Source organism: Talpa occidentalis, unplaced genomic scaffold (genome assembly GCF_014898055.3).
Source record: "Talpa occidentalis isolate TD23 unplaced genomic scaffold, MPIMG_talOcc4v2.1 talOcc4.2, whole genome shotgun sequence".
NCBI classification, from domain to species: Eukaryota; Metazoa; Chordata; class Mammalia; order Eulipotyphla; family Talpidae; genus Talpa; species Talpa occidentalis.
Window position 1 is genome coordinate 82976418 of NW_023602073.1, and position 26048 is coordinate 83002465.

The 26048-nt window shown below is 30.5% G+C and overlaps 1 protein-coding gene and 1 non-coding gene across 9 annotated transcripts in view; both read left to right on the forward strand.

Moving 5' to 3' along the window:
- The window catches only part of FAM135A (family with sequence similarity 135 member A), an 80247-nt gene that overhangs the window by 17139 nt on the left and 37060 nt on the right, over positions 1-26048 (forward strand). For all 8 annotated transcript variants that reach the window (XM_037519932.2, XM_037519937.2, XM_037519933.2 and 5 more), the window contains 9 exons: positions 598-677; positions 4907-5046; positions 5159-5229; positions 9703-9876; positions 12890-13016; positions 13664-13817; positions 17990-18067; positions 21156-21205; positions 24982-25137. In XM_037519932.2, the coding sequence (XP_037375829.1) occupies positions 598-677; positions 4907-5046; positions 5159-5229; positions 9703-9876; positions 12890-13016; positions 13664-13817; positions 17990-18067; positions 21156-21205; positions 24982-25137 (1030 nt within the window). The remainder of the gene's footprint in view (positions 1-597; positions 678-4906; positions 5047-5158; positions 5230-9702; positions 9877-12889; positions 13017-13663; positions 13818-17989; positions 18068-21155; positions 21206-24981; positions 25138-26048) is intronic.
- On the forward strand, positions 5627-5730 carry LOC119253580 (U6 spliceosomal RNA). The gene has a single exon (XR_005127119.1). It is a non-coding gene; the product is annotated as a U6 spliceosomal RNA (small nuclear RNA).

Sequence of the window (26048 nt, forward strand, 5' to 3'; positions counted from 1 at the left end):
GATGTTAAAACACAAGCATAACATTTGCTTTTAATCTCATAATTTTTTCTATTTAAACTGTTATTAATGACTGCTACATTGAGATATAATTACATGTATATTATTAAATCCTTTAGAAAAATAGGTAAGTAAAAATAAACAAATAGCTCAGAATTTTAAAAAATCTGAATCTTTAAATAGATATCTATTTTGTAATTTATAGAATGAAACCAATTTTTAAAACTAGTTAATTTTGTGTATTCTCAAAATAGTGCTTAAGAAATTATCTTTTGAAAGAAAAAAATATAAACCACCAAATTAAGCAATGAAACTCTTAGATGCCTTCCCTAACTTTTCAGTTTGTGCTAACATTCTCTCATCTAAGTAAGAAATATGTGTGTATATATATGTGTATTGTAATTCTCTTGTCCATCTTTATATATGCTAATTTCTGCCATGTTAACATTTGATTTGTAAATTTAATAATGCTGTTTTCCACCAATAGTAAATATTATGGGAGAGTGATATAACAGCGCAACATTATTATTTCAGTAATATAAATATAAAGCAATTGGGGCAATTGCTTTTGAAATGACTTCTTTATCTACTTTTCTTTAGTTTTTACCAGATTCGTGCATCTATGAAAATTCCACCAAGAGTTCCCCACAGAGTAGAAGCTAGTTTGTTACATGCAACAGGTAAGCCAAGGAATATCTTTGAGTTTAAAATAAAATCTGAAGCAACATTATGGTGAACAGTAACTTAATATAAATAATTTTATTTTTAATAACAAATATAAAATGTCAAAAAGCTTCATATTTCTTATGAGAAAGATATCCCAGACCTCAGCCAAGCGCTTGATGATAGATACCCTCTCTCCTTCTTGGGTTTCTTATGATGAGTAAATGAAGAACTGTATTGTGAAAACACATAAGTAGGAGTAGTGTCACTTATGTTATTTAAGTATCAGTTATATCACTTAAAATATAATTTTAAAAGCACTGCGCATGTGAACATATAATTTAACATGATTTCAAAGGTGTTTTGTAATGAAATTTTATAGTATCCCTTTTGAGGGTATTTTTTAAGCATATATATTTTTCTGGTTTAACTATTCTAATTAGAAAACAGGGAGCCAGAAGACAATGTAGGAAGATATAAAATAGACATGTTCTACCAACTCTGTTATTTACTCATACTCTAAGGAGTGATACCAACATTAAAGTATTAAGACAAAATTGGCAATTTGACATTATCAGTTTCATTTTTTCATCTTTGCTGATATAGTATACTGTTACATGCTGTGCAATTAGGCAGTGAAATGGTTTGTGAAACACTCGACAGTTATCATGTATTTCTTATAAGATTTACTACTTTTCAAAACAGCATAAAATAATGAAATATTACTAATACTAATGGTATGCTGAACATACTTTAATATGGAAATTAAAAAATTTTTCCTGGGATTTTCATTTTTTTTGGATTAGTGTTAGTGTTAAATTTTAAGGATTTGTATATATTGGGGTATTTACTCTATCTTCCTGAAGCCTATCAAAATGCTTATGGAAACCTATTATTTTTGAACAAAATACGTATGTATATTCTCTATTGTAAAAAAAAATAAATAATTTTCTTTGGTTAGCATACATGCTAATATATATATTTATTGTCAGTAGGTCTTCTTTTGTACATGTACTTTCTAGGAAACAGAGGTTAAAAGTAATTTTATAAGACATTTGCCACTTCTTTTTAACTTCCTTAAATCTAGTAGACTGACTCTTGCTTTATTATTAGCTCCTGAAGTTGTCAGTTGATAAAACTAGAAAGAATTTTCTTCCTGGACTTTCTTTTTATTTATATTTTCCAGCTTTTTGGGGAATAATTGTCAAATAAAATTGCATGCATTTAAAGTGTATAACATGATTTGATATACACACACATACGCATACATGCACATATACATACATACATTGTGCAATAATTACCATGATCAAGATAATTAAGACATCCATCACCTCACATAGTTAATTCTTTTTTGTGTATATGGCCAGAATGGTTAACATCTATTCTTAACAAGATTCAGTTATACAGTACTGTATTATTGACTGTAGTCACCATACTGTGTATTTGGTCCTCACAACTTACTCATTTTATCACTCAAAGTTGATAAACCTTGGCCAGCATTTCCCAATTCTCTAACCTTCCAAACCCTGGCAGCCACCATTCCACTGTTTTTATGAAGTCAACTTTTTGTTTTATTTCTACATGTAAGTCATACTTGAGAAATATACACACACACACACACACACACACACACGACTTACTTCACTTTGCATAATGTCATCCAGTTTCATACATGTTCTCACAAACAAGATTTCCTTTCTCCCTGCCTTCCTTGCTTATTTCCTTCTTTTTTTCTCTATTTTTTAAATTTTTATTGAAGAAACATAAGTTCAGAACACTGTAGGTTTTAGTAGTATGGAGACTGCAGCAGTTTACATTCCCACCAGTAGTATCGCAAGAATTCCTTTTTTCTGTACCAGCTTGCAAGTAGGGTAGAATCTTAGAGACTTTTCAGTTCTGAAATGCCAGAGAATATGTGTTTCTTTCTTTCTGGAGAGTGAAAATAAGAATGTAACTGCTAGTCTTCTAGGAGTCCAGTAGTAGAAGAGCTTTGAGAATCTCTCTATTATTCAGTATGGCTATGCTCACAAACTCATACTCCATTTTGCACATAGGAAAGAGGATATAGGAATTTGTTCTCTTCTTTGTTGATAGATCATCTCAATTAAACATAGTCAGACTTCTGACTTTGAAATTGCTGCTTTTCTTACCTCTTTTTCCTCTCTGTTTTTCTCAATGGCACTTACTACCTTCAAACATATAATATCACTGACTCATTATTTTTGTTCTTTATCACCCCTCCTGTTAGAATGTAAGCTCATAAGCTCAGAGATTTATCTCTTTTACATTATTATATATCCCCAACACCTAGCACTTAATAAATATTCAGTAAATATTTGTTGATTGGATGAGTGAATGAATGACTAAAAGAAACTTGCAAATTTTTGCCCATTGCTCCTGGTTTGAAATTAAAATTAAAGTCACTGGTATATCTTTTTTAAAGTTTTAAGTGTAAATTGAGGATATAAGTAACTTTCACAAAAGGCTAATTATTCTATCTGGAAACAATTTAGAATAATTTTATTTTGTGCATATTTTTTTATTTCCTGCTAGAATTACCTTTAGTACATGCCTAGTGGAAGTGTTCAGTTTTCTATGGAACATTTCTTGCACTCTGACTATAAAATATATATCTTTTGATGATAGAACCAATAGGATTTTTCTGATGAATTGGTTGTAGGATATTAAATAAATGCTTCAAGAAAGAGAGGATATATAACTGTCAGATGCTGATTGTAAATCAAATAAGATGAGTTCTGAAAATTCACCATTGCTTTTAAAACACAAGTCATTCATGATCTTGATAAGAGGAGTTAGTTAATGGGCCAAAGCCTGGTTAAAATGTGAATTAATTATTATTGCATAAAATTTACCCAAAACTTAGTTTAAAAAAATGAAACAGCATTTCACAGTTTCATTAGACTTGGAACCCAGCAGTTGTTTATCTGCTTGCTTCTGGGTCAAGATCTCCCAAGAAGTTGCAGTCAATTACTCTACTATAATCACACAAACCATGTCAATACTTCTATTGCATATCCTGGTATTTTGTGGAAGAAATTGTATAAAACAGTGAATTCCAGGAGATGAAGATCTTTGAGGGCCATCTTGGGGACTAGCTATCACAAAATAGACTAAAGAGAGAATGGGAGGAGATGAATTAGAGACATTAAATACCAAAGAATCTTTTGAGGAGTTTTACCAAAAGGCGGAGCAGAGAAATAAGAAATGTGTTCAGGTGTATCTGCAAGTAAGTGAGTAGTGAAGCTTATTGAACTTTTCTGATTGCTTTTATTTAAACCAAGGTTCAGTTGGCCTTCAAAGAATCTCTCTATTGAGAGATTGAAGGTTATTCAGAGAGGCTGAAGGTTAGGTTTGAGAAGAGAAAATAATATATGAAGTAGTCATTTAGAAATGTGGAGAGAGAATGGATTCAGAAAATATAATATGATTGCTAAACAGCGCTAAGGATCTTTTTGAGAGAGGTGGTAATGAATTCAAAGTATACTCAGTCAGAAGAGCCTTGTATTTCCCCCCAGCTGTATTTCCTCTTGTGGATATAAGTACAGACTAGGCAGAGAGTTGGGTTTAAAAAGATTGGAACTTATCCAGGCAGATATGACAGAGCAAGGTTAGCAAAGATGTGTGATAATGATAGATCATAGAATTTAAAATGGGGAAAGTGAAGACTTGTGAGAAAATAGATAATAAAAAGGAGTAGGACTCATGGAATCTGCTAAGCAGAGCCAAAGGATTATTAGAGAGAGTGAGCTGAAAACAAGAGGTATGAGAAAGGCATTTGATTGACATTTAAATTACAGAGGAATTACAGTCAAGGGAAAAAGTCAAGGGAATAACCTTAGTGGGAATTGCTGAAGAAAGGCTAGAAGGCAGAACACTTAAGAGGAAAAGAATTTAGGAAGTCCAAGATTAGAAGTTTGTCACCAAGGACAATGCCTAGAGTAGTTTTGAAGAAAGTTACTTAAATTAAGAAATAAAGCCTTCAAGAAAATGCTGGCTTCCAGGAAATTGTAGAGACTGCAAAAAAATGAGTGAGATGATGAGTGGTACTGCTTAATCACATGAGATTTGAAGCTGATGGTAGAGGTGATTTCAGAGAAAAGGAGACAAAGAATGTCTGTGAAAGCATTAGGATAATGTCAAAAACAATGTTAAGTGAAAATACTAATTTACTTGTATTCTATTTTGTCTTCTACCTGTTAATGATGTATTTTCTCTGTTTTAGGTATGACTTTAGCCTTTCCAGCTTCAGTTCATGATTCTTTGATTTGCAGTAAAACATTTCAAATCTTGTATAAAAATGAGGAGATTGTTTTAAATGATGTTATGATCTTCAAAGTTAAAATGTTGTTGGATGAAAGAAAGGTAAACAACTCTTCATATATATTTAAAAAATTATTTTTTGTAAAGCCTCAAGGCATATTTCTCACTTTCTATATGTATTCAAAAAGTTTCTCATTTTGTAATTTCTCTTCAGATTGAAGAAACCCTTGAGGAAATGAGTTTTCTGTTATCCTTGGATCTACACTTCACAGACGGTGATTATTCGTAAGTAGGCTAATAGAGAATTAAAAATCTTAGTGTTAGAATCCCCATTTTCTTTCTTAGAACCCAACCTGTGCCCTTCTTGTTTAAATTTTGTATATCTCTGGGCACATTTCATGAGGATGGTTAGACCTTTACTTTTGTAACCCTGCTGATTCTATGAACTCCAGGTAGTGAAAGCAGACAAGTTGAACAAATAGGACATGATTTCCTGGACTCTGTAAACTGCATTGCTCATATAATACCACTGCCACAAGGCTTTTAAATATAACAGAGTTCTTTTCCAATATACCACCAGGTAATCTTATATAGTAGCAGAACTTTTTTTGATAGTCAGTTATCAAGACTGATAACATTTACATTTGGCAAGCGTTTCTAGTTCATTAACTTTAGAACACTCCTGCTTGCTTCGACAGCACATATACTAAAATTGGAACAATACAGAGATTAGCATGGCCCCTGCACAAGGATGACAAGCCAATTTGTAAAGTATTCCATATTTTTCTGAAAACAGATAATGGAGAAAATATGTATGTGGTTGGACACTTCAACACCCCACTCTCACCAATGGACAGATCAATGAGAGAATATAAACGAGGGCACATTTGCCCTAAACAAAGAAGGAGGTGGGGGGATTAAAATTAAAGCAGAAATAAATGAAATAAAAGTCACAAAGACAGTCCAAAAGATCGGTGTCTCTTTGGGAAAAGTAGACAAACCCCTAGCTAGGCTCACAAAGAAAAAGAGGGAGAAAACTCAAATATGATCATTAATGAAGAGGAGAAATTACAAAAAACATAGCAAAAATCAAGACGATAATAAAAGGTTCCTATGAATATTTATATGCAAGCAAGTTCAACAATCCAGATGAGATAGACAAATTCTTAGAATTAAACAATCACTTGAGAATAAGGAAAATATAGAATGGAAGCCAAGAAATTGAACTAGCCATCAAAATTCTTTCAAAAAACAAGAGCCCAGGATCAAATGGTTTTATAAGTTCTACCATACATTCAAAGATGAACTAATACAAATCCTGTTCAAATTCTTTCAAAAACTTGAGAAAGAAGGAACACTTCCATATGCATTTTATGAGGTCAACATCATACTTATACTGAAACCAAACAAAGACAACACAAAAGAAAACTACAGACTAGTCTCCCTCATGAACGTATGGACACTAAAATCCTCAATAAAATCTTGACAAACCAAACCCAATGGTGCATCAAAAGAATTATATACCAAGATAAATCTTAAAAAAAAAAAAAAAAAGACCTAGTGGAATTTATTCCAAGGACAACAAGGATGGCTTAACATTAAATCAGTCAACATAATTCACCACATCAACAAAAAGATAAAAAAACCATATTATCATTCCAATAGATGTAGAGAAAGCATTCGATAAAGTTCAACATCCATTTATGATGAAACCTCTTCTAAAAACTCAGGATAACATAATCTCAACATAATAAAAGCCATTTATGACAAACCCACAACTAGCATCGTTCTCAAGGGAGAAAAACTGAAAAAGCCTTTCCACTAAAATCTGGTAAAAGACAAAGAACAACCACTCTTACCACTACTATTCAACGTAGTGGTGGAAGTCCTAGCTAGAGCAGTTAGGCAAGGGAAAGACATAAAAAGAATCCAAATAAGGAAAGAAGTAATAAAGCTATTATTTGCAGGTAATATGATTATATAGTGAACCCTAAAAAATCCATGGGAAAATTAAAACAATAAACTAGTTGAGTAAAGTAACCAGTTACAAAATCAATACATAAAACTCAGTTGCCTTCCAATCTGCAACAACCAGCCTGTAGAGAATGAAATTAAGAAAACCATCCATTTATGATTATACCTCCAAAAATTGACTACCTGAGCATAAACCTAACAAAAGAGGTGAAGGTACTATACAGTGAAAATTACAAAACATTGTTAGAAGGAGGCACAAAGAAATGGAAAGATAGTTCCTGCTCCTGGATGGAAAGAATCATTATCAAAATGACCATCCTACTCAAAGCAATTTACAGATTCAATGCAATTCCAATTAAAAAAATTAGCAATTGCATTCTTCAAAGAAATGGAACAGATATTGCTGAAATTCATATGAAATCACAGAGTACCCCCGAATAGCCAATGTTCTTCTGACTAACAGTGGAAGAATGGGGGTATTATACTTCTAGACTTCAAGCTATGCTACAAAGCCATAATAATAAAAATAAGCTACTGAAACAAAAACACACAGAGATCAATGGAATAGAATTGAAAGCCCAGAAATAAAAACACACATACATGGTCAAATAATCTATGACAAAGGCGCAAAGAATATACACTAGAATAAGGAAAGTCATTTCAACAAATGGTGCTGGGAAAATTGGACTGCCACATGCAAAAGAGTTTGAAATTAGACTACTATCTCACACCATGCGCAAAAATCAAAATGAATAAAGGACTTGGATGTAAGTCCTGAAACCATAAAATATATAGAAAACATAGGCAGAAAACTCCATAGCATAAACTTCAGAAACACCTTTGAAACAGAAGCAAGGAAAACAAAGAATATAAACAGCTGAGACTATGTCAAATGAAAAAGCTGTACAGCAAAAGTGAAGAGACACCCTACTGAATGGGAGAAAATATTTTCACTTTGTACATCTGATAAGGGACTAATAATATCAAAGATCTACAAAGAGCTCACACAACTCAACAAAACAAACAACCCAATAAAAAAGGCAGAAGAGCTAAATAGAAACTTCTCCAAAAAAACACAAATGGCCAAGAGGCCTATGAAAAAATGTTCAACATCACTTATCAGTGAAATGCAAATGAAAAGCACAATGAGATGCCACCTCACACTGGTGAGAATGTCCCATATTAAAAACAAGTGTTGTTGAAAATATAGAGAAAAAGGAATCCTCTTAACACTCCCGGTGAGAACTGTAATCTAGTCCAGCCAATACTCAAAGCTGTGTGAATATTCTGGAGGAATATCCTTTAGAACATTCGCTAGAAATGGATGTGCCATATAACCTAGATACTCCAACCCTGCAACCTACCCAAAGAACGCAAAAACACTAATTCAAAAGGAAACATGCACTTCTATGTTTATTACAGCACTATTTATAATAGCCAAGATAAGGAAACAACCTAAATTCCCAAAAACATGCATGGATCAAGAAGATGTAGTAAATATGCACAAAGGAATGCTACTCAATGATCAAAATAGATAAACCTGTTCCATTCACAGCAACATGAATGGGGCTAGAAGGGCTGATGCTCAGTGAAGTAGGTCAGAAGAATAAAGATAAATATCAGGTAGTTTCACTTTTATGTGGCATATTGAAAAAACAAAGGGTCAAAGACAAACCTTGAAAGCTAACCATAGATATGAGGCATCCATGATGGGAGGGTGAGAGCACAAGGAAATATGGTGATAGATTATGGGTGTTCTGGTGGTGAGGGAACTATGGTCATCATACGTGAAGGGAGAAATCATATATTGTCAAAAAAAAATACCTAGAATACATGAGGAATTTTTATGACTGGCTGCCTTGAACTTGCCTGTACACTGGACATGCAGTTGTATTTTTACAAATTATTTGTTATTTAACACAATAATGAGAGATCCATTTCACTATTTTATTTTTATAGTTTTACTTTTTTAATTTCAGATGTCCTTATAGAAATAGTCTTGGAAATTGTCTATAAATTCAGACTTCATGTATGATAAATGATTAAGCAGTCACATTACTGAAAGGTCTGAGATAACCTTTTTACTATCAGGGAAGAAAAAGAATATTTTACATTGTAGCTACTGCTTACATACAATACTTGTGTTACAAAGAATTCTTTAAGGGATTCTTTTCTAACCAGCTCAGAAGTCTATAAGTGGAATAAGCTGAAAAGAGTAAGTGGTTCTTACCTGTAGATAGTTATAATGTATGTATGAATTAAAAATATATGCATATGTATTTTGATATTTTCATGGCATTGTTTCCAGATTTTCATGTGTGTAAATCTAATGACAGACTAAATATAGTAAAATGTGAACCAGGAACTTATTTTTATATAACATTTAATAACAAAAATATGTACAGTAAAAATTATATCTTTTGATATTTATAATAGTATTAGACTTATGTTATGCTAAAGCCTTTTAATAAAAAAAATTCCCTATGGAGTAAAATTTAATAAAAGATGAAAATAACTTATGAAGCATTAAAAAGAACTTAATTATAGGGATATTAGTGAAAAAACTGTTGATATCATGGGCTGACAGAAACCTATAAGAGGGATATGTTTATTTTCTTATAGTTAGACTTCATGTATCTAATGCCAATGTGATGAATAAAAACTTTTCTCATTCTAAATTTTGAAAAAGCAGTATATAACTAAATGTCTTGGTAACTTAAACTATAAAATATTGGCCTCTACTAATTATTCCATATTTATATGCATATGTTTTGCTTTTTATAGGGCAGATGATCTGAACTCTTTGCAACTAATAAGTAGCCGAACATTGAAGCTGCACTTTAGCCTCCATAGAGGTCTTCATCATCACGTTAATGTTATGTTTGATTATTTCCACCTTTCAGTTGTGTCTGTTACGGTCCATGCATCATTGGTTGCACTACATCAGCCACTGATAAGGTAATTTTAACCAATACCCTAGTCCTGTGAATGCAGTATCTTTTATTTTTATATAGAAAATTATACTTTGATAAAGATAACTAATATATATATATAGGATTTTTCTAAATTCATAATTATTTACTAGTTTCATTTATGCTAAATTAAAACAGTAACATTTAGCACATGAGAACATTAGATTGATAAATTTCTTTATTTTGGAAGTGTGGGATAATCTTTGTCAAATAAATTGACCAAGAAAAATAATGCAATCTGGAAATAACCATATAGCCTTATTTAGCCTATTATGCATTGCTTTACTGTACTTATTCTCTGGAAAAAAATGTTTATTTTTTACTTATTCTCTGGAAAAAAATGTTTTCTTATTTATCTGTTCTCTGGATATGCTAGTTTATCTTTTTAAATCTACTTTATATAGCAATTCTTGCTTTCTAAGTCATTAAACCAATTTTATGAATCTTTACTCTTTTAAATATATATCATGGACCATTTTAACTTAAAGGTATGTATTATTCTGTGTCATAAATGAGTGCATTTGGAATAATTAATTTTCTTGCCCGTTTCCATAGGGATGGATTGTCTTCATTAATTAAGAATATATTCAGGCTTTTCAGTTTTTACAGTAAAACATCATCCTTGTGGTGTGGGCAACAAATGGATTCTTCTAAAATCATTAACTTCAAATTGACTTGATTTCTCAACCTTCATTTGACAATTTCTGACACAATTCTGATTCCAACAACTAATAAATAGGGCTGATACTTAAAGGTTATAATGTTTACCTGATTTATCAGAAAATTAAGTAGGTGATTTTATATAGTTACCCTCAGAATTTGTAGAACAGCAATAAAATTTAAAATATTACCCACAAATAAGAGCTTCTGGTGAATATCTTTACTTTGAAATGATTTTAATTAAGAACTATAATTGAGTATCTCTTCCATGGTTTTGTGCCATGATCTTTTTTAGAGCACAGGGCCTAAAAGAAGCCTGTTTCTCCTAATGACTTCCTTTACCTTTCTTATTCTCTAGTAAGATCTGTAACTAGTTTTTGCCATCTTTGTCTTACCTCTTAAGCCTTTAAGAACTTGGAGCTTAGTTACTGTAACTGTTGTAAACAGAAAAGTATATTATATAATTTTACTATAAAGTTAAAAATATTTTAAATGTTAATATGAATAAATATGTGTGTAATGAAACTGAAACTTCTTTAACAGGTGGTTTTTTTTTTTTAATATACCTTTCAATTAAGTAGTATACATTAATATGAGTTATATGTGAGGTTATCATGCTAAAAGTTTACAAAATATGTATTTGTAGTTTTCTGGATCATTTAATTTTGTAATTTCAACAAGAATCATTATTTAGCTATTTCAACTACTTATTTTTCTTTGTAACACTGGCTTTGTTTCATCTCATACTGGCAATTCATAGAGGTTAGCCCAGGTTATCAGTGTTGCTTTCTAGGGCCCTGCTTAAATGAATAGTGACGTGTTTACATCACTAATCTTAGTGAGTTAAATGTGTGCTTCCTCTTGTAATGCTGCAGTTTTTGCCACAGACTAGTAGATGAAAGAGGCAGCTCATCTCCTAGAGACCATTTACTGGAAGAAGACATTTTTGGCTCAGGATCAGAAGCCAAGAGGATTAACTGTTGGCTCTGGTTAGTGACTGGAAAAGAAAATGAGTGCCTTCAACAGCTGAGGTTGCTATTCTTTACCTAGCTGCCATGGGCTCTAATATCCACCTCTCTTGCTGCTAAAACTTTGCCCTGAAAGAAGCAGCATCTTTCCCTGCATTTCTTTGCTCACCAATGAAAAAGGAAGCATGGAACAGGAAAGGGAAAGCTTGTTGCTGGTGGAATACTGGTAGAGGGGTCTTGTTAAGGGTAATATTTCTCACTATTCACCCACAAATTTTTCCTGAAATTTTTTAATAGGCATATATTTATCTTCTAAACACAATGAAGAGATATTTACATTTATAATATCTTTTTTTTTATACTGCTTTTACTTAAGGCACTTTCTATACTCAATCCAACAATGAACATTAAATCAATTATTTGGAATAACAGATTAGGGTTTCTTTCTTTGGTTTTGTTTTATATGCCTGTTTTTTAAATCTGAATTTTTTTAAGTACAACTTGTATGACTCAATTATGAAGAACACCTCATAGTAAGTGGAATTTACCATTGACTTGCAACTCCCTTCTTTGCTGGGATATAGATAGTTTATTTTTGCAAAGCAAATTGATTTAGTAAATGAATACTGCTCTCTGCTTATGGCAAAATTGATTTGCTTTCCTGTCTTTTCTCTTTTGTCAAATTGCCACAGTCCAGATGCTTTGGTCTGCTATAATTAGCCAGTACTTTACCGCAAATAAAATTATATATGATTTTTAAACATTCAAATAGAATGAAGAATGTTTCTTATTTTATGGGATTTATAGAGTACTAAATATAATATTAATACTAACAAGAGTAGTTTATATGATTGAGATGGTGCCTTGAAGCACTTATAAAGATTATCTTAATAGAGTTCAAAACCTTTTAGTGGGAAAATAGGAAGGGAAATACCTTGTTTTTGAAAAATAAAGGCAACAAATAGATTGAGTAATTTTTTTTTCTATGTTTAAGTGGGAGCTCTTTATTTCTGTAAAAGCATCTATTTTAACTTTACACACTGGGTAACCAGTTCTGACAGATCATTATTTTAAAATTAAAACTTCACCTTCATTTGTCACTTAGCTGCTCTGGATCCCACCCACCCTGTTTTATCTTTAGAGTTCTTCGAGACTCCCATAGAAAAGTAATCTCAAACATCTAGTCTTTTTATATATATTCATGCTTTTTTATAATAATTCAAATTGCTGAAGGAAAGGTTATGAAATTAAGAATACTTTTGAAACCATAATCTTGCAAAATCCTTGTTCTTGATTCTATTCCTGTAAATATTTAACCTAATATTTAAAAACATTATTATGTAAATAATAATGTAATCCTTACTCCTCCAGCTTTCCTCGCCCTGTGAAGACTACTTGGTTAAATAGAAATGCACCAGCACAAAACAAAGATTCTGTGATTCCTACTCTTGAAAGTGTGGTCTTTGGTATTAACTACACAAAACAGTTATCCCCAGACGTAAGAACTGAATTTGTTTATAAATCATCTTATTTCAAATGAAATGTTTTTAGTTTTTTTATTTCTTCTGTTGTTTATTTGAATGTATTATTTCTTCTATTGTTTGAACTCGACAGCATATATGATTTTAACGAACTGGTTCCAGTTTTTTATTATGAAAAATAATCTGATACTTTAAGATTTTATCAGAGTTAATGTAAAAAGATAGCCTTTTTTAACTTGTTACTGTCACCTACAACATAACTGGTCAAATCATTCCCAAAAAGTCTGTAAAGAACAAATTCCTAGAGTTACTACCCAACTTGCAGTAATACAAGTATAGCCATTAGCTACCTAAAGGGAAGGGGACTTAAACTGTAAAAGCAGAATGTCTGTCAGTCCCACTGTAATTTGAGTCTCATATTTTCAAATTTATAATTTGATCTGCATGTTGTTAAAGTCCGCAGTAAATGGAATTACTGGAATTGTGTTTCATGTGTTTAAATTACTGTATGAGCAAAAACAGCTCCCTAAAATGTTACTGAATTTCTTATATGTTTAAACTAATTGTGACTAATGCATACTTAGGGTTTTTTCCCTTATGTTTCTAAGTTTCAAGTGTAAAATTTTTGGTCACTAACACTCTGTTTCCCAATTATATTCTTTAGGGTTGCAGCTTCATCATTGCAGACTCCTTCCTACATCATGCCTATCATTTTCATTATACACTTTGTGCCTCATTGCTGCTAGCCTTCAAAGGATTGCACAGCTACTTCATTACGGTAACAGAAGAGATCCCTTCTTGTCAGAAGCTAGAACTGGGTATGTTAAAAGTAGCCAGACCTATTCTGTATTACAAGTCATTCTATTTATTCTCGTATTGTTAGTTATCAGCTTTGCCATTGTCTCTATACTAAATCTACAGTGTTTATGTGCTTTACTTTTACTTTTCTCTCAATTCTATCTTTTTCAAACCTTCGTAATTCCTTTCTATAATTTAAATTTTATGCTATTAAGAAATAACTTCTTGGTGCTAAGTTTGAAATGGTCTTTGAAATGATAGATTTTTAAAAAGGGTATGTCAAAAAATTGTTGAAAAACAAATATACTCCTTCTCTTAAAAGTTAACCAGAAAGCATGTTAGAAAGCAAATGTAACTATTTGCAGAATCATGGGAGGATAATTAAAGCCATACTTCCAAATACTTAATAGACTAAGTAGATTAAAAGTTCTTAGGAAACTTTTTATATATCTGTATTTAGTAATCTCTCATTTTTATTTCACTTCAGAGATTATTAACATTAATCAGTTTTAACATTTTGAAAATTATTTAAATCTTTAACCTTTAGTTTGTACAATTGTAATATCAGCACACATATTGAATACAATTAAAAAAAATCACATTGCCTTGATTTGTATACCATTTGCAATCTGCAAAAAATGTTTTGGAATTTATCATTTCACAGAAGATAAATTACTGGGATTAGCAAAAACAAATTTTTACTCAGACCCTTATTGGTTTTATACACTTTTATTTTCAAATATGAGCTAATTTTGTACATTTAATAGTTCTTCAGAATAAATTATTTTCACCATTATATGAATGGATAAATCAGGAGTTATTTTTTAAATTTTACTTAGTGTTTTTTGTTTGTTCCTTGTTCCTCAAGGATCTCAGTCCTTCAACAATATCAGTACACTCTCAAAAGTAGTCTCTGTTATTTGAAACAATTATTGGGCTTAAGACTAATTACTCTATTTTTATAATTGCCTACTTAGAGATACAAAAGAATTGTAAAGAAGTATAATGATTTCTACCTTCTCACAGTTCAACTGTGAGAAGATGCTGGATATTGTCCCATTGCCTATCAACAAGTACTCTAGTGGATTTAATTTTTTTTAATCATTCAGTTACACTTTCTTGACTAAATGCACTTATCATTAAATTAACTGTTTTGAATGCTTGTTTCAAAAATCCCAATGTACCCAAGCAATAAGACAATGCATTTATTCTTTTTTTGCTCAAATATTCTTACATAAAACAACAATGGTAGCATAAAATCTTTTGACTAATCTTCTGTGAAATATTCTTTTTCTTTACTGTTTTATATACTTGGAATCCTAATTCACTTAAGAAATTCTATAGGAGGGCCTCCCCAGTGGCGCAGTGGGTTGAGCTCAGTGCTATGAAGCTGTAGCGTGGGTTTGATTCCCGGCCGGCCAGGGAGACACCCATAAGGCGCAGCAGATATCTCCTGTCTTGCCTGCTGCTCCCCTCTGCAGTGTTTTCAGTCCTTCTGCCTGTTCTGCTCCCCACTCTGTCTCTGATGAATTCCTCTGTGCCCCCGTTCTTGTATAAAATAAATAAATATTAAAAAAAAAATTCTATAGGAAACTACTGCTTTAAATGTATTATTTAAGTGATCTTTTTTAAAATGAAAGAATTCTTTGTGAAATAGAACTTAGAATATTGATTATACTCAATTTATGAAAAAATTATGTTCATAATTTTTTATGAACTCAAAACATTTTCTTAGGAGAATCATATTATAAATTTTGGTCAAGTTAGGTCTAGTGACAGCACCACAGTGTTAAGGAAGAACAATATCATGTCCCTGAAAAGTAGTAGTATAAAAAGTAATATATGAAATTTAGAGGTCATGTGCCATGAAGAAAATGTGTTAATAGTTTCAATGTTGAATGCTATATAGTATTCAGGGAGTCATTCTCTTGTCAGATGCTTATATGTTCATGTTTGGAGCCCTTTTTATCAGTTACTAGCTTTGGGACTGTAAATACAGAGTGGTATATATTTGAAAGGGAGATAGAAGGAAACCAGATATGGTGATATGTGAGTCGAGAAGGAAAGTTAAGGACATCTGAAAGGCAGAGTGTAAAGAAACTCTCAGAGAAGGACTTCTTTTGTGTGTGCATGAATTTTGTTTTTATTGTTGTATAGGAGATGGATTGGGAAATGTTACTGTGAGGTAAACCTTCTGAGGGTAATGTCCATTCTAATCTTCCAGGGAGAGTTTTTGGGACTTTTTTGTGGTGCTGCTGCTTTTGTTGCCAGCAACTTCTTCAGGTCTATTGCTGAGTGGTTTCTCCTTGGAAGAAAATTTCCTCTTTTTCTTTTTGACAGATCTATTTCCTGCCTTTTTGTGGTCACTAATGTGCCTTTGGCAGGAAAGAGTGTGACTTTTTAATGGTGTCGATTCCCTTGACTTTTTTATGAGCACCTACTGGGTCAAGTTCTAAATTAGGTGCTGAGGAAAGAAAAAGGTCTCTTTCTTTAAAGAGCTTTGATTTCTCCTCTTTCATTAGTTAAGTAATCATTTCAGCATTGGAATGAATAGGGAAACTCAACCAGGGAGACAGGACTTCTTTTGATTTTAATGGAGAGAGTCATATATGAGAGGGATGTATAAATGCCTATATAAGATTTCCATCTACAATTAATTATCAAATGGATTTTATATGTAATATTTACAAATGAAGAAAAAATTGACCATGTTTTAACAGAAAATTTTTTCTAAAAGGAGTATAAAATTTATACTGATAAAATATATAATCACTAATTAAAAGTCTCTTTTCTAATACAAAAGTTTATTTCCAATAGCTTCAACTTAGTACTAGCATTTTGTCACTAATTTTTTACTTTAGCATGATAACTCATTTATTTTTAAGATTTTTAACTTTTTCTCAAGGAAAGATGCCTTTTATGTCTTACTTTTGGCTTTTAAATATAATATAGAAAAATACAGTAATTAAAAGAGCACTTATATTTAATTTCAGGAGTCAGTTGCTAAATGAATGTTAACTTTATTCCAAATTATATGATTAAAATATTTTATCAGAAAATAAAATGCTAAAAAAAACCCATACTTTCATCTATATAAATAAATAATAGCAATAGAATAGAATTAGTACCTTATACATAGTATTTACTAAAAGTATGTTGAATGAATGATCACAATACAGATTTGTTATTCCTTTTAAAGTATATGAGCATCAGCATACAACTTACAGTTGTTTCCTATGGATTTTTAAAATCAAGACACATTTTCAGTAAATATTTGTGGGTAATGCTTTGTGTTACTCTTAAATTCTTCATTACTATTTATGTTTTCTATTGTGAATTTTAGTATGTTCTTGAGTATATCTTCTAGAACATCTAAAACTACTATTAACTATTCAAAATGGAGCTATTGCATATTCTGAACTATTAATGTTGCATTATTTTTATACAAAATTAAATTATGGGCACTAGATAAAATTTCCATGAAACCTTGTTAATTAAACATCACTTTATTCACCAATTTAAATAAGTGGTTATAATAAAATAGTTCTTGATCATAGATTATTTATTTTCTTCTACTTAGCACTTTGAGTTTTTAAATAAGTATATATTTTAAAGTCTTAGACTCTACCATGCTTTGAAAAATGTATCTAAACTATTACTTCTGTTAAAATAATGCCTTGAATTCCTTTCTGCTTCTGACATTTTCTTTTCTCCTAGATAAATGATGTACATTTTTTTTTAAATGATAAATGGTTAAATATTGGTTTGGTGCAAGAAGCTCTTAGTGAAAATGGGAATCACAGGTTCTAAAATAGAGACTTTGGCAAATCACATAACCTTTATAGGTCCTCCTAGTTTCCTACACTCATAAAATGCAGGCTTATCTAGCTGAGCTCTGAGATCCCTGCCACCTCTAAAATTCTGAATCTAAGAAATTAAAACATAAAAATAATATTGGATTATGAAATGTTGAGAGTCACATACATTTAAATAGAAAAAAAGAGCAAAGTAATGTAAACGTGAATGTACATCATTTGTAATTCTAATAAGCTAACTAACAAAAATTGCTTTAGTGGTCTAACTGCACTGTCAAATCAATACTAAGTCTATTATTAACAAATTGGAAAATTCTAGTAAATTTTGTCATAAAAGGACTGTAGTAACTAGTGATATGTGCAATCCTTGTAACTAGCCAAGGCCAACATGCAGGTCCTTTATGAGCGTCTTCTCAGAAGAAAACAGCCAAGAACCCAGAAAGACACCTGTCTAGGTATGTTTACAAATAGGTTAAGTAAATTATCCCTTTTAATTAGTGTGAAATTTTGCTTTAAATTAGAGATAATATCATAAATATGTGTTTATTAATATAGTATTTCCTACCACTTTTATTTAAGAACTTATTTTAGAATGAATTTGGTTTGTAGATAAACTTTGGATATTTTCTCAATTGATATGTTGAAATTTTCATTTAAAAATGGAAATGGTATATGCAAAGATTTCTTTGACTTTTTCCACATTGTTTCTAGAGTTCCTACAAAGAACATTTTTGTGGAAACCATAGTTATTGCCAGAATTTGTTGGTTTAATAATATTGCTTTAAATTTGTTCCAGATAAGTTTATCTTCAATAGGGCTAATGATAATGAAATGTGGTTTTAAAACTAAGGCTAATTTTATGCATAACTAATAAAGAAAAACATCTTCAGTATACAATTTTAATTTTTAAGTCAGTTAACACCTACTTTTTATTGTTCTAAATTTTCAAAAAAGCAAAAATACCAAATCACCATTTTCCAGATCTGTTGCATATTTTAAAGAAAATGCTTTGTTTTATTTATATATTTATTTATTTATTTTTTGCATCCCTGGGTGTACATGAATGCTCTCATTATTTTATTGATATATTTCCCTATATATTTTAAACTTTTGTTCTAGAATAGCTTTGGTGCTTAATTTACTTTCTTTCCATAATTTTTACTTTCATGAATAGACCATAATTTTTTAAATGTTAAGAAAACTATAGACATTTTAAAAAAAAAAAGGTGGAATGAACACTGCTTATTCCTAACTTTCAAAAATATAAATGAAGGGAAATTAAGGAGCCAAAATCTCTCTCAACATTTCTGAGATGAAAACTAGCTTAGAAATACTTGACTTGGGTAATTTTTCACTAATACTCTTAAGAGAAAAACTGATTTTCTTATCAGGAAGCAAAAAAGAAAGGTTGAAGACAAATTTTGACCTTTTATGATATGTTTTAGTGTTCTTTTTAGAGCTAGAAATATAATTATCATATAAACTGTTATTGCCAGCCCATCCATTTATATGTGAGCATTCCAAATAATTTTATAAAATGCTGCTTATGTAATTTCACAGAATGCTGCTTATAAGGTCTATGTAAAGAATGGCCAATTTTTGGTTTGGTGAGAATGGATTTGAATTAGAAACTAAAATAGAATGAAGTTAGTTAAGTAATACTTTCATTGATATTATCTTTTATTCTTAACACTTAGCATTGTATTGGTATTTTCTAAGGTATGATATAAGTATCTGTTGAATGAATGAATAGATGAATGATTGGATGGATTTACAAGAGTAAGTTTTTTTAGTTAGCAAAACATTGAAAGCAAAAATAAATGCCTTCTCTGGACAAAGAGTGGAGTTTGAAGTTATGAGCATTTTTCAAAATGCTTTACAACTATCAAATTTCCATGGAGTGCTGCTGCTGAAAGAAAATACAAATTGCAGAAAAGTGTGTAAAATATAATTTCATTTTTTAAAATGGTGACTCAATATTTGAAAAATATGGTAGGATTGTTCTGATTGTAGCCTTGGATTAGTAGGAAAAGCGAAATAAAATATAAAATTTTATATAATGATCAATTTATACATTTCTATAAAATTATGTAGATATGGTATTTTAAAAACAAATATTAATTGATATATAACTTTAAACTCAATTAAAAATCCTAAATGATTTAAAATCATTTCAACTCAAAGATTTTAAAGTTAAGTTTTACTTTTAAACATTCTTTAAGGCATTTTTTGCATTGAAGTAGTTCTCACTAGCCTTAGTATTTATGTAACAGTTTATGTATGCAGGCATTTATTATATAAAGACCAGGAAAATGTATTAAAATTGAAATCTTAAAAAAATTATTTTCAGTTTTTTAGAATTCCTAGGTAGGATATGTAACCTACTAAGACTAATTTCAGTGATTTCTTCTAAGACAGAAAAAGGTCATGGGTAATGTGAAAACAATGTTAACATATGGAAGTTGTGATTTTCATACTAGGTCTTCTACTAATGTTTTTTAATTTTAGAAAACTCAATATTAGAAAATGCAGATTTTTAACAGATTATGTGACTTGTGATATCTCAGATTTATTTAGTATTTATCAATGATTTGACCAAATATGTGATATATTTCTTAGAACATATTAATATCTAAGATAATTTATATATTTTGCATATTATAAAAGTAAATGTGTACCCTTGTTTTTAGTTATCAACTGGGTGTTTGTTGTTCATATTATAGCTTCATTGTGTTTACCATGTAATTGTAACTAAGTGTTTATTACTCTTTTAATCAAGTAGTATATATTCAGTCATTCTCATGAGATAATGAATTGAAGGACATCATAAATGTATTCTTCCTTTGTATGAGCTTCACTAACTAAACTCAGCAATAAGATTATGGACTATCTTACAGACTTAGAGATTACTTTATAGAAAACTAAATTTATTAAACTAAATTAGAAACTTTTCAAAAGAATTTTGTCATTCATTTTTATTAAATGGCTATATCCCAGGAAAGTCTCAATATGTTTGGATTATAAAAATTAATTTGAATTAATACTTTTAGGAATAGCTTTCATAAACTGTAAAGAATTACATATAAAGCACAAAATACTGTGCTTTATTATAATTTACAAAATTTGAAATCCAATAAAATCTAATTATATGTTTTCTCTTTTCCATGATGCAGTTGTAAAATTTATTTTGGGTAGGTAGTCAATATTTCATTGACAGTGTTAGCCTCTTATGAGAACTGAAACTATTTAATCATCAAGACATTGAATTTAATAATTATATTATTACATGATTCATGTATTTAGAAAATATAGTACCTTGAAACTTAATTCATTGATTATAGTCCAGATATTTCTCAACTGTCTGGTTTTTTTTAAAGGTAAACAGTTTTACCTTAAAAAACTTAGACAGTTTTACCTTTTTTTTAAAAAAAAAAAAAGGGTTTTTTTTAAAAAGTAAAACTTTTTTTAATTCATTTAATTTCAAAAATAGTTTTCAAATCTAACATTAAAGTACTTCCTTTAATTACTCTTTACTCGTTTCAGAGGAAATGGATATAGAAGCTCGGCTTACTGAACTATGTGAAGAAGTTAAGGTACTTTGATTTTTTTTTTTTAATTCACAATATCAACTTGTTTGAGTAGATTCTGTTTCCTATTCTGAATATTTTATCCAAGAAAACATAATTATTTATCCTTCCTGAAATGCAAAGATAAAATTGTTGATATTGTAGAACAACAACTTAGAGACATTTGACTTCAGCATGAACTTATCTTTAAAATGTATGTTATTCTGCATGTAAATAAAATAACAGACTACTGATCAAAAGTGTGCATTTTCATTTCTTTCACTTTAAAAATTTCTGGACAATTTTTGAAACAAACCTATTTTGAAACATCCCCTATTATTTTTGTGAAATTATATTTTTTAGAAATGAGGATTTGCTTTTTTAAAAAAAAAGATTTATTTATTTATGCATACAAGAGCTGGGGTATAGGCCAGAGGAGTGTGGGGTGAGAGGTTTCACCAGAGAAAGAGTGGAGACTAGACAGGTGGATCTATTAAGATTGACTGCTGAGGGGAGCAGCAGGCAAAACAGGAGAGGTCTCCTGTACCATGTGCGTTGGCTCCCTAGCCAGGCATCAAACTCATGTAGCAGTGACTGGTGATAGCTTGATAGCCCTGTGTTTTTAACCCCTGTGCTACCAGGGAGGCGTAAGAGAATTTGCTTTCTTTCAGCATATCATACTGTGTCTTACCATTTTTGCACTAGTTCATTCTTGCAGTTAATTTTTTTTTTCTTTTTTTGGTATGGAACTAAATATTTTGGCTATTTTATGGCTACCATGTTTTTTATTTACACTTACATTAATGGAAGAAATCAGAGACTTGAATGAAACAAAAGTATATATTTGTCTTTGAAATATAAATTTGAGTGAGGACTAGACATACCCTTTTAAAAAAAAGTTACCTTCTTATAAAATTCTGTATACTATGCTAGACTTAACCCACAGATCAAATAAGAAAAGTATTTTCTTTAAAAAAATCATTAATGCTATTATGATAGTTGCCCAAAGGAACATTAAACACTAAGAAATAATCTTTAGGTGTATGATTAATATGAAAAAAATCTACAATGTTTCACTGAAATATTAAAGTTTGAGTAACTAAGCATGATACTTGTTGATACTTGTGATAGATAATCACTGAAATCTTTTTCTGAAATTATTAATATTACTGCATCTATATCAAAATCTGATTGGAAATTTTAAACTTATTTTTAAAGATCAATTGGAGAATAGTAAGAATGACTAAGAAAAGCAGTATTCATGTAGAGGTGCTTACCCAACTGGATGCTCAAATGTATATAAAACTACCTTAATGAAAATAGACTAGGACTTCTCTAAGAAATTGAAAGACAAATCAATAAAAGTAAAATAGCATTGAAAATATCACTGCTATGTTAAAGAACTCAATATATATAAACTACCACACACTGGGTTTTTATAAAAGGCATGGTAAAATTAGTTATTTATGCCATTCTATAGAAGCAAATTCTAAATAGGCTAAAGTTTTTTTTATTAAATGTCCCCAAAATGGGGGGGAAGGAATACACACACACACACACACACACACACACACACACACACACAGAGTCTGGAATATGAAATAACTTCTTCAGTGTCGCAGTAAAGGACAAAATAAGATATTGATGAAAAAAAGGTCTTTAAGATAAACTACACTGTAAACAAAATTGAAAACAAGTAACGGACTAGAAGAAAATATTTGTAATCTTTAAACTGACAAATGATTAATGCAGTATATTAGGGGATTTACAATATATATCAGTTTTAAAACACCTTTGTGGGGAGCTTGGCTGGCTCATTAATAGATCATGAGACTGTAAAAACTACCCTTGTGAAAAATGGATATGCATAGAGGCAATGTACAAATAGTTAATTCTTAGCAGAACAAGTTAGCTACTCAAATGACATTAATTCTTATTGAAAAATAGGGAAATGCAGATTTAAACAATAAAGTTGATGCATTTTACTCATGAAATTTGTGAAAATGAAAGCGACTATTAATCTGTATTTTGCATTATTGATAGTAAGGATGTTGGTAAACGCATCTGTATATACTTTCGGTAATGTTAGACTTTGGTACTTTTTGTTCTGAGTTAGGGTAGAAAAATAGAGGCTTGATTTTGGTAGGGACAATAAAATCATGCTAAAATGTAGACTTCAAAAATAAATAAATAAAACAGCATATGTGATTAGCAATATTTGGGGATTCATTCATGTAAAAAAAAAAGGAGAGCGACAATATAATTAGTACAATTTAGGATATGTTGAACTTGAGAAAATTTCATTTCACTTCTAAGTGCAGTTATCCACTAGGTAAAATGGTAAGCTCAGGAGAGATGTCACTCAGACATACCCATTTAGCAGTTGTTGGTATATAGATGGTAACTGAAACCATGAGAGTAACTTTTAACTTCATCTTAATAGACTGTTGTTCCCATTCTTTAGGGTAAGAAGATGAAATCAGTATATATCTGACTATTTGAGATTGATTTGGTAGTGTTATTAGTAATTGAAAGATAAATTTTTGCAGCAAGATATTATATATATATATGAGCTGTCTACAGCCTTAGTGAATTTAAGAAAAGGCTGTCCTCATAATAAAAATGCTTGTCTGAAAGAAAAGCAATCACTCTGATGTATAGTCTTTTATTCTTTGTTCATAAATTTTAATTTTATCAACATAAGAAAACCAAAAGCCCTTTGAAAGATTCTGCATTCATAATACAATTCAGTAGTCTTAACTTTTATCATTTTAAATGAATATTTAAATGTATATTTTTATACCACTGTTAGAATACTCTTAATGGAATGTCATAATTGTTTACCTGTTTTTCTTTTCTCCTCATACTGTGAGCTTTTCATATTAATCCTTGTATGTGTAGAATGTAAGTAGGCCCTAGCATTTAAAATATGTTCAATAGTATGGATGGAATTATTAATTTATTTATTTGTTTATTTTAAAGATTTATTTATGCATACAAGATCTGGGGTACAGACCAGAACTGCAGGGGGTCGGGGGTGTGTGAGAGGATTCACCCGGGACAGAGTTGGGAACAGGACAGGCAGACTGACTGAAATACACTGCTGAGGGGAGCAGTGGGCGAGGCAGGAGAGATCTGCCATGTCATGTGGGGTGCTCTCTGGCTGGCCGGGCATCAAATTCGTGCTGCAGAGGCTGCAGATTGCTTTATAGTGCAGTGCTTAATCCCTTGTGCCACCATGGAGGCCCTGTGTATGGAATTATTTAAAAAGAAAAGAAAAAATGTTTGCCAACTCTGGAAAAGGCTTACCACAGCAAAATAGTATGTAGAAACATAAGAATGAGGGAAATATTAAAAAATATCTCAATTCTACCTGAGAAGATCTTTTATTTAGCTGAGTAGAGGGGGAAAAATCTTAAATTTCAATATTTCTTTCAAGAATTATATGACTTCATATTATAATTTGTACATTTTATTTGAAATTCCCAGTGGTTTAGTTTTTGAAATTAATAGTGCTCTATAGAATCCAAATATTTGTCATTTTAGATCATGTTTGATATTTCAGTAATAAGACAACTCAGATACTGAAATATCAATTAAACTATTGAAAATTGCTTCAGTAATTGTCAAATAGTAATTGGTCACTTCGAATTTCTGTACATATGTGCATATACACACCTATACATTTCTTTTTAAAACTAAAAATGTGCCTTAGTATTAATATTCTCATTAGTATATAATATTTAGATATATTAATCATAAGTCTCAGGAAGCAGTGAAGTTTTTTTTTCTTATCATTTCAGAAAATAGAAAATCCTGATGAATTGGCAGAACTTATAAATATGAATCTTGCACAACTTTGCTCACTTTTAATGGCTCTATGGGGACAGTTTCTGGAAGTTATAACACTACATGAAGAATTAAGAGTATTATTAGCACAAGAGCACCATACTTTGAGGGTAAGTTAAATAAATGATGTTAGAGCATTTAATAAGTATTATTTATCTTTAGAAGTATCTTGTTAATAAAAACCTGATTTTCACTGAAGTTGTTGATAAATCACCAGAGACATTTATTATTGTTTGACTTTGAAGCTAATAATAGTACAGTTGAACACATAACCTTTCTCAGTCACAACACTGCTAAATAAGAAAAATCACCTAAATGTAAATAAAATAGGAAAATATGTGGGATAAGATAAACCTGGGACCCAAGAACAAGAATTATAACCAGGTCTCAAATCAAGAGTCTTTGATTTGCCTTTCCAGGATTATCTCCTTATATATATGCACACTGTTTTGTATGACTATATGACCTACTAGTAGTTATTCAAAAATATATTTACTTTTTTCCTTTTTGTCTTAATTATAAAATGGCACATAATCAAAATCATGAAAGTGCATAAACATGCATATTTTAACAAGTAATTAAAATCATAAACCTTTTTAACTATCACTTAAATCAATAGAAAATTGTCAGCAACACCATAGAAATCTTCTGGTTTTTTTTTTTCAATTTCTATTATCTCTGTCCTACCTTTTATAAGTTTTTTTCTTGCTTTTCTTTTAGTTTTACCACCTATGTATACACACTAAATAACAGAAGTTGTTTCAGCCTGATATTTATTCTATATAAGTGAAATTATATGTATGTATTCTTCTGTTTCTTGCTTCTTTCACTCAAGAGCTGGTTTTGTGAGATTAGTCAATATTTTTGTTGGTAACTGGATTGCTGTTACGTATTCCATTTGAATATACCCACAATTTTTTATCCATTCTATCGGTGATGGAGATTGGATTACTTGTAAGTATATCTGTTACGGCCAAGCAGTTGTGAAAATTCTTGTATGTGTTTCCTGCCAGTTTCCATG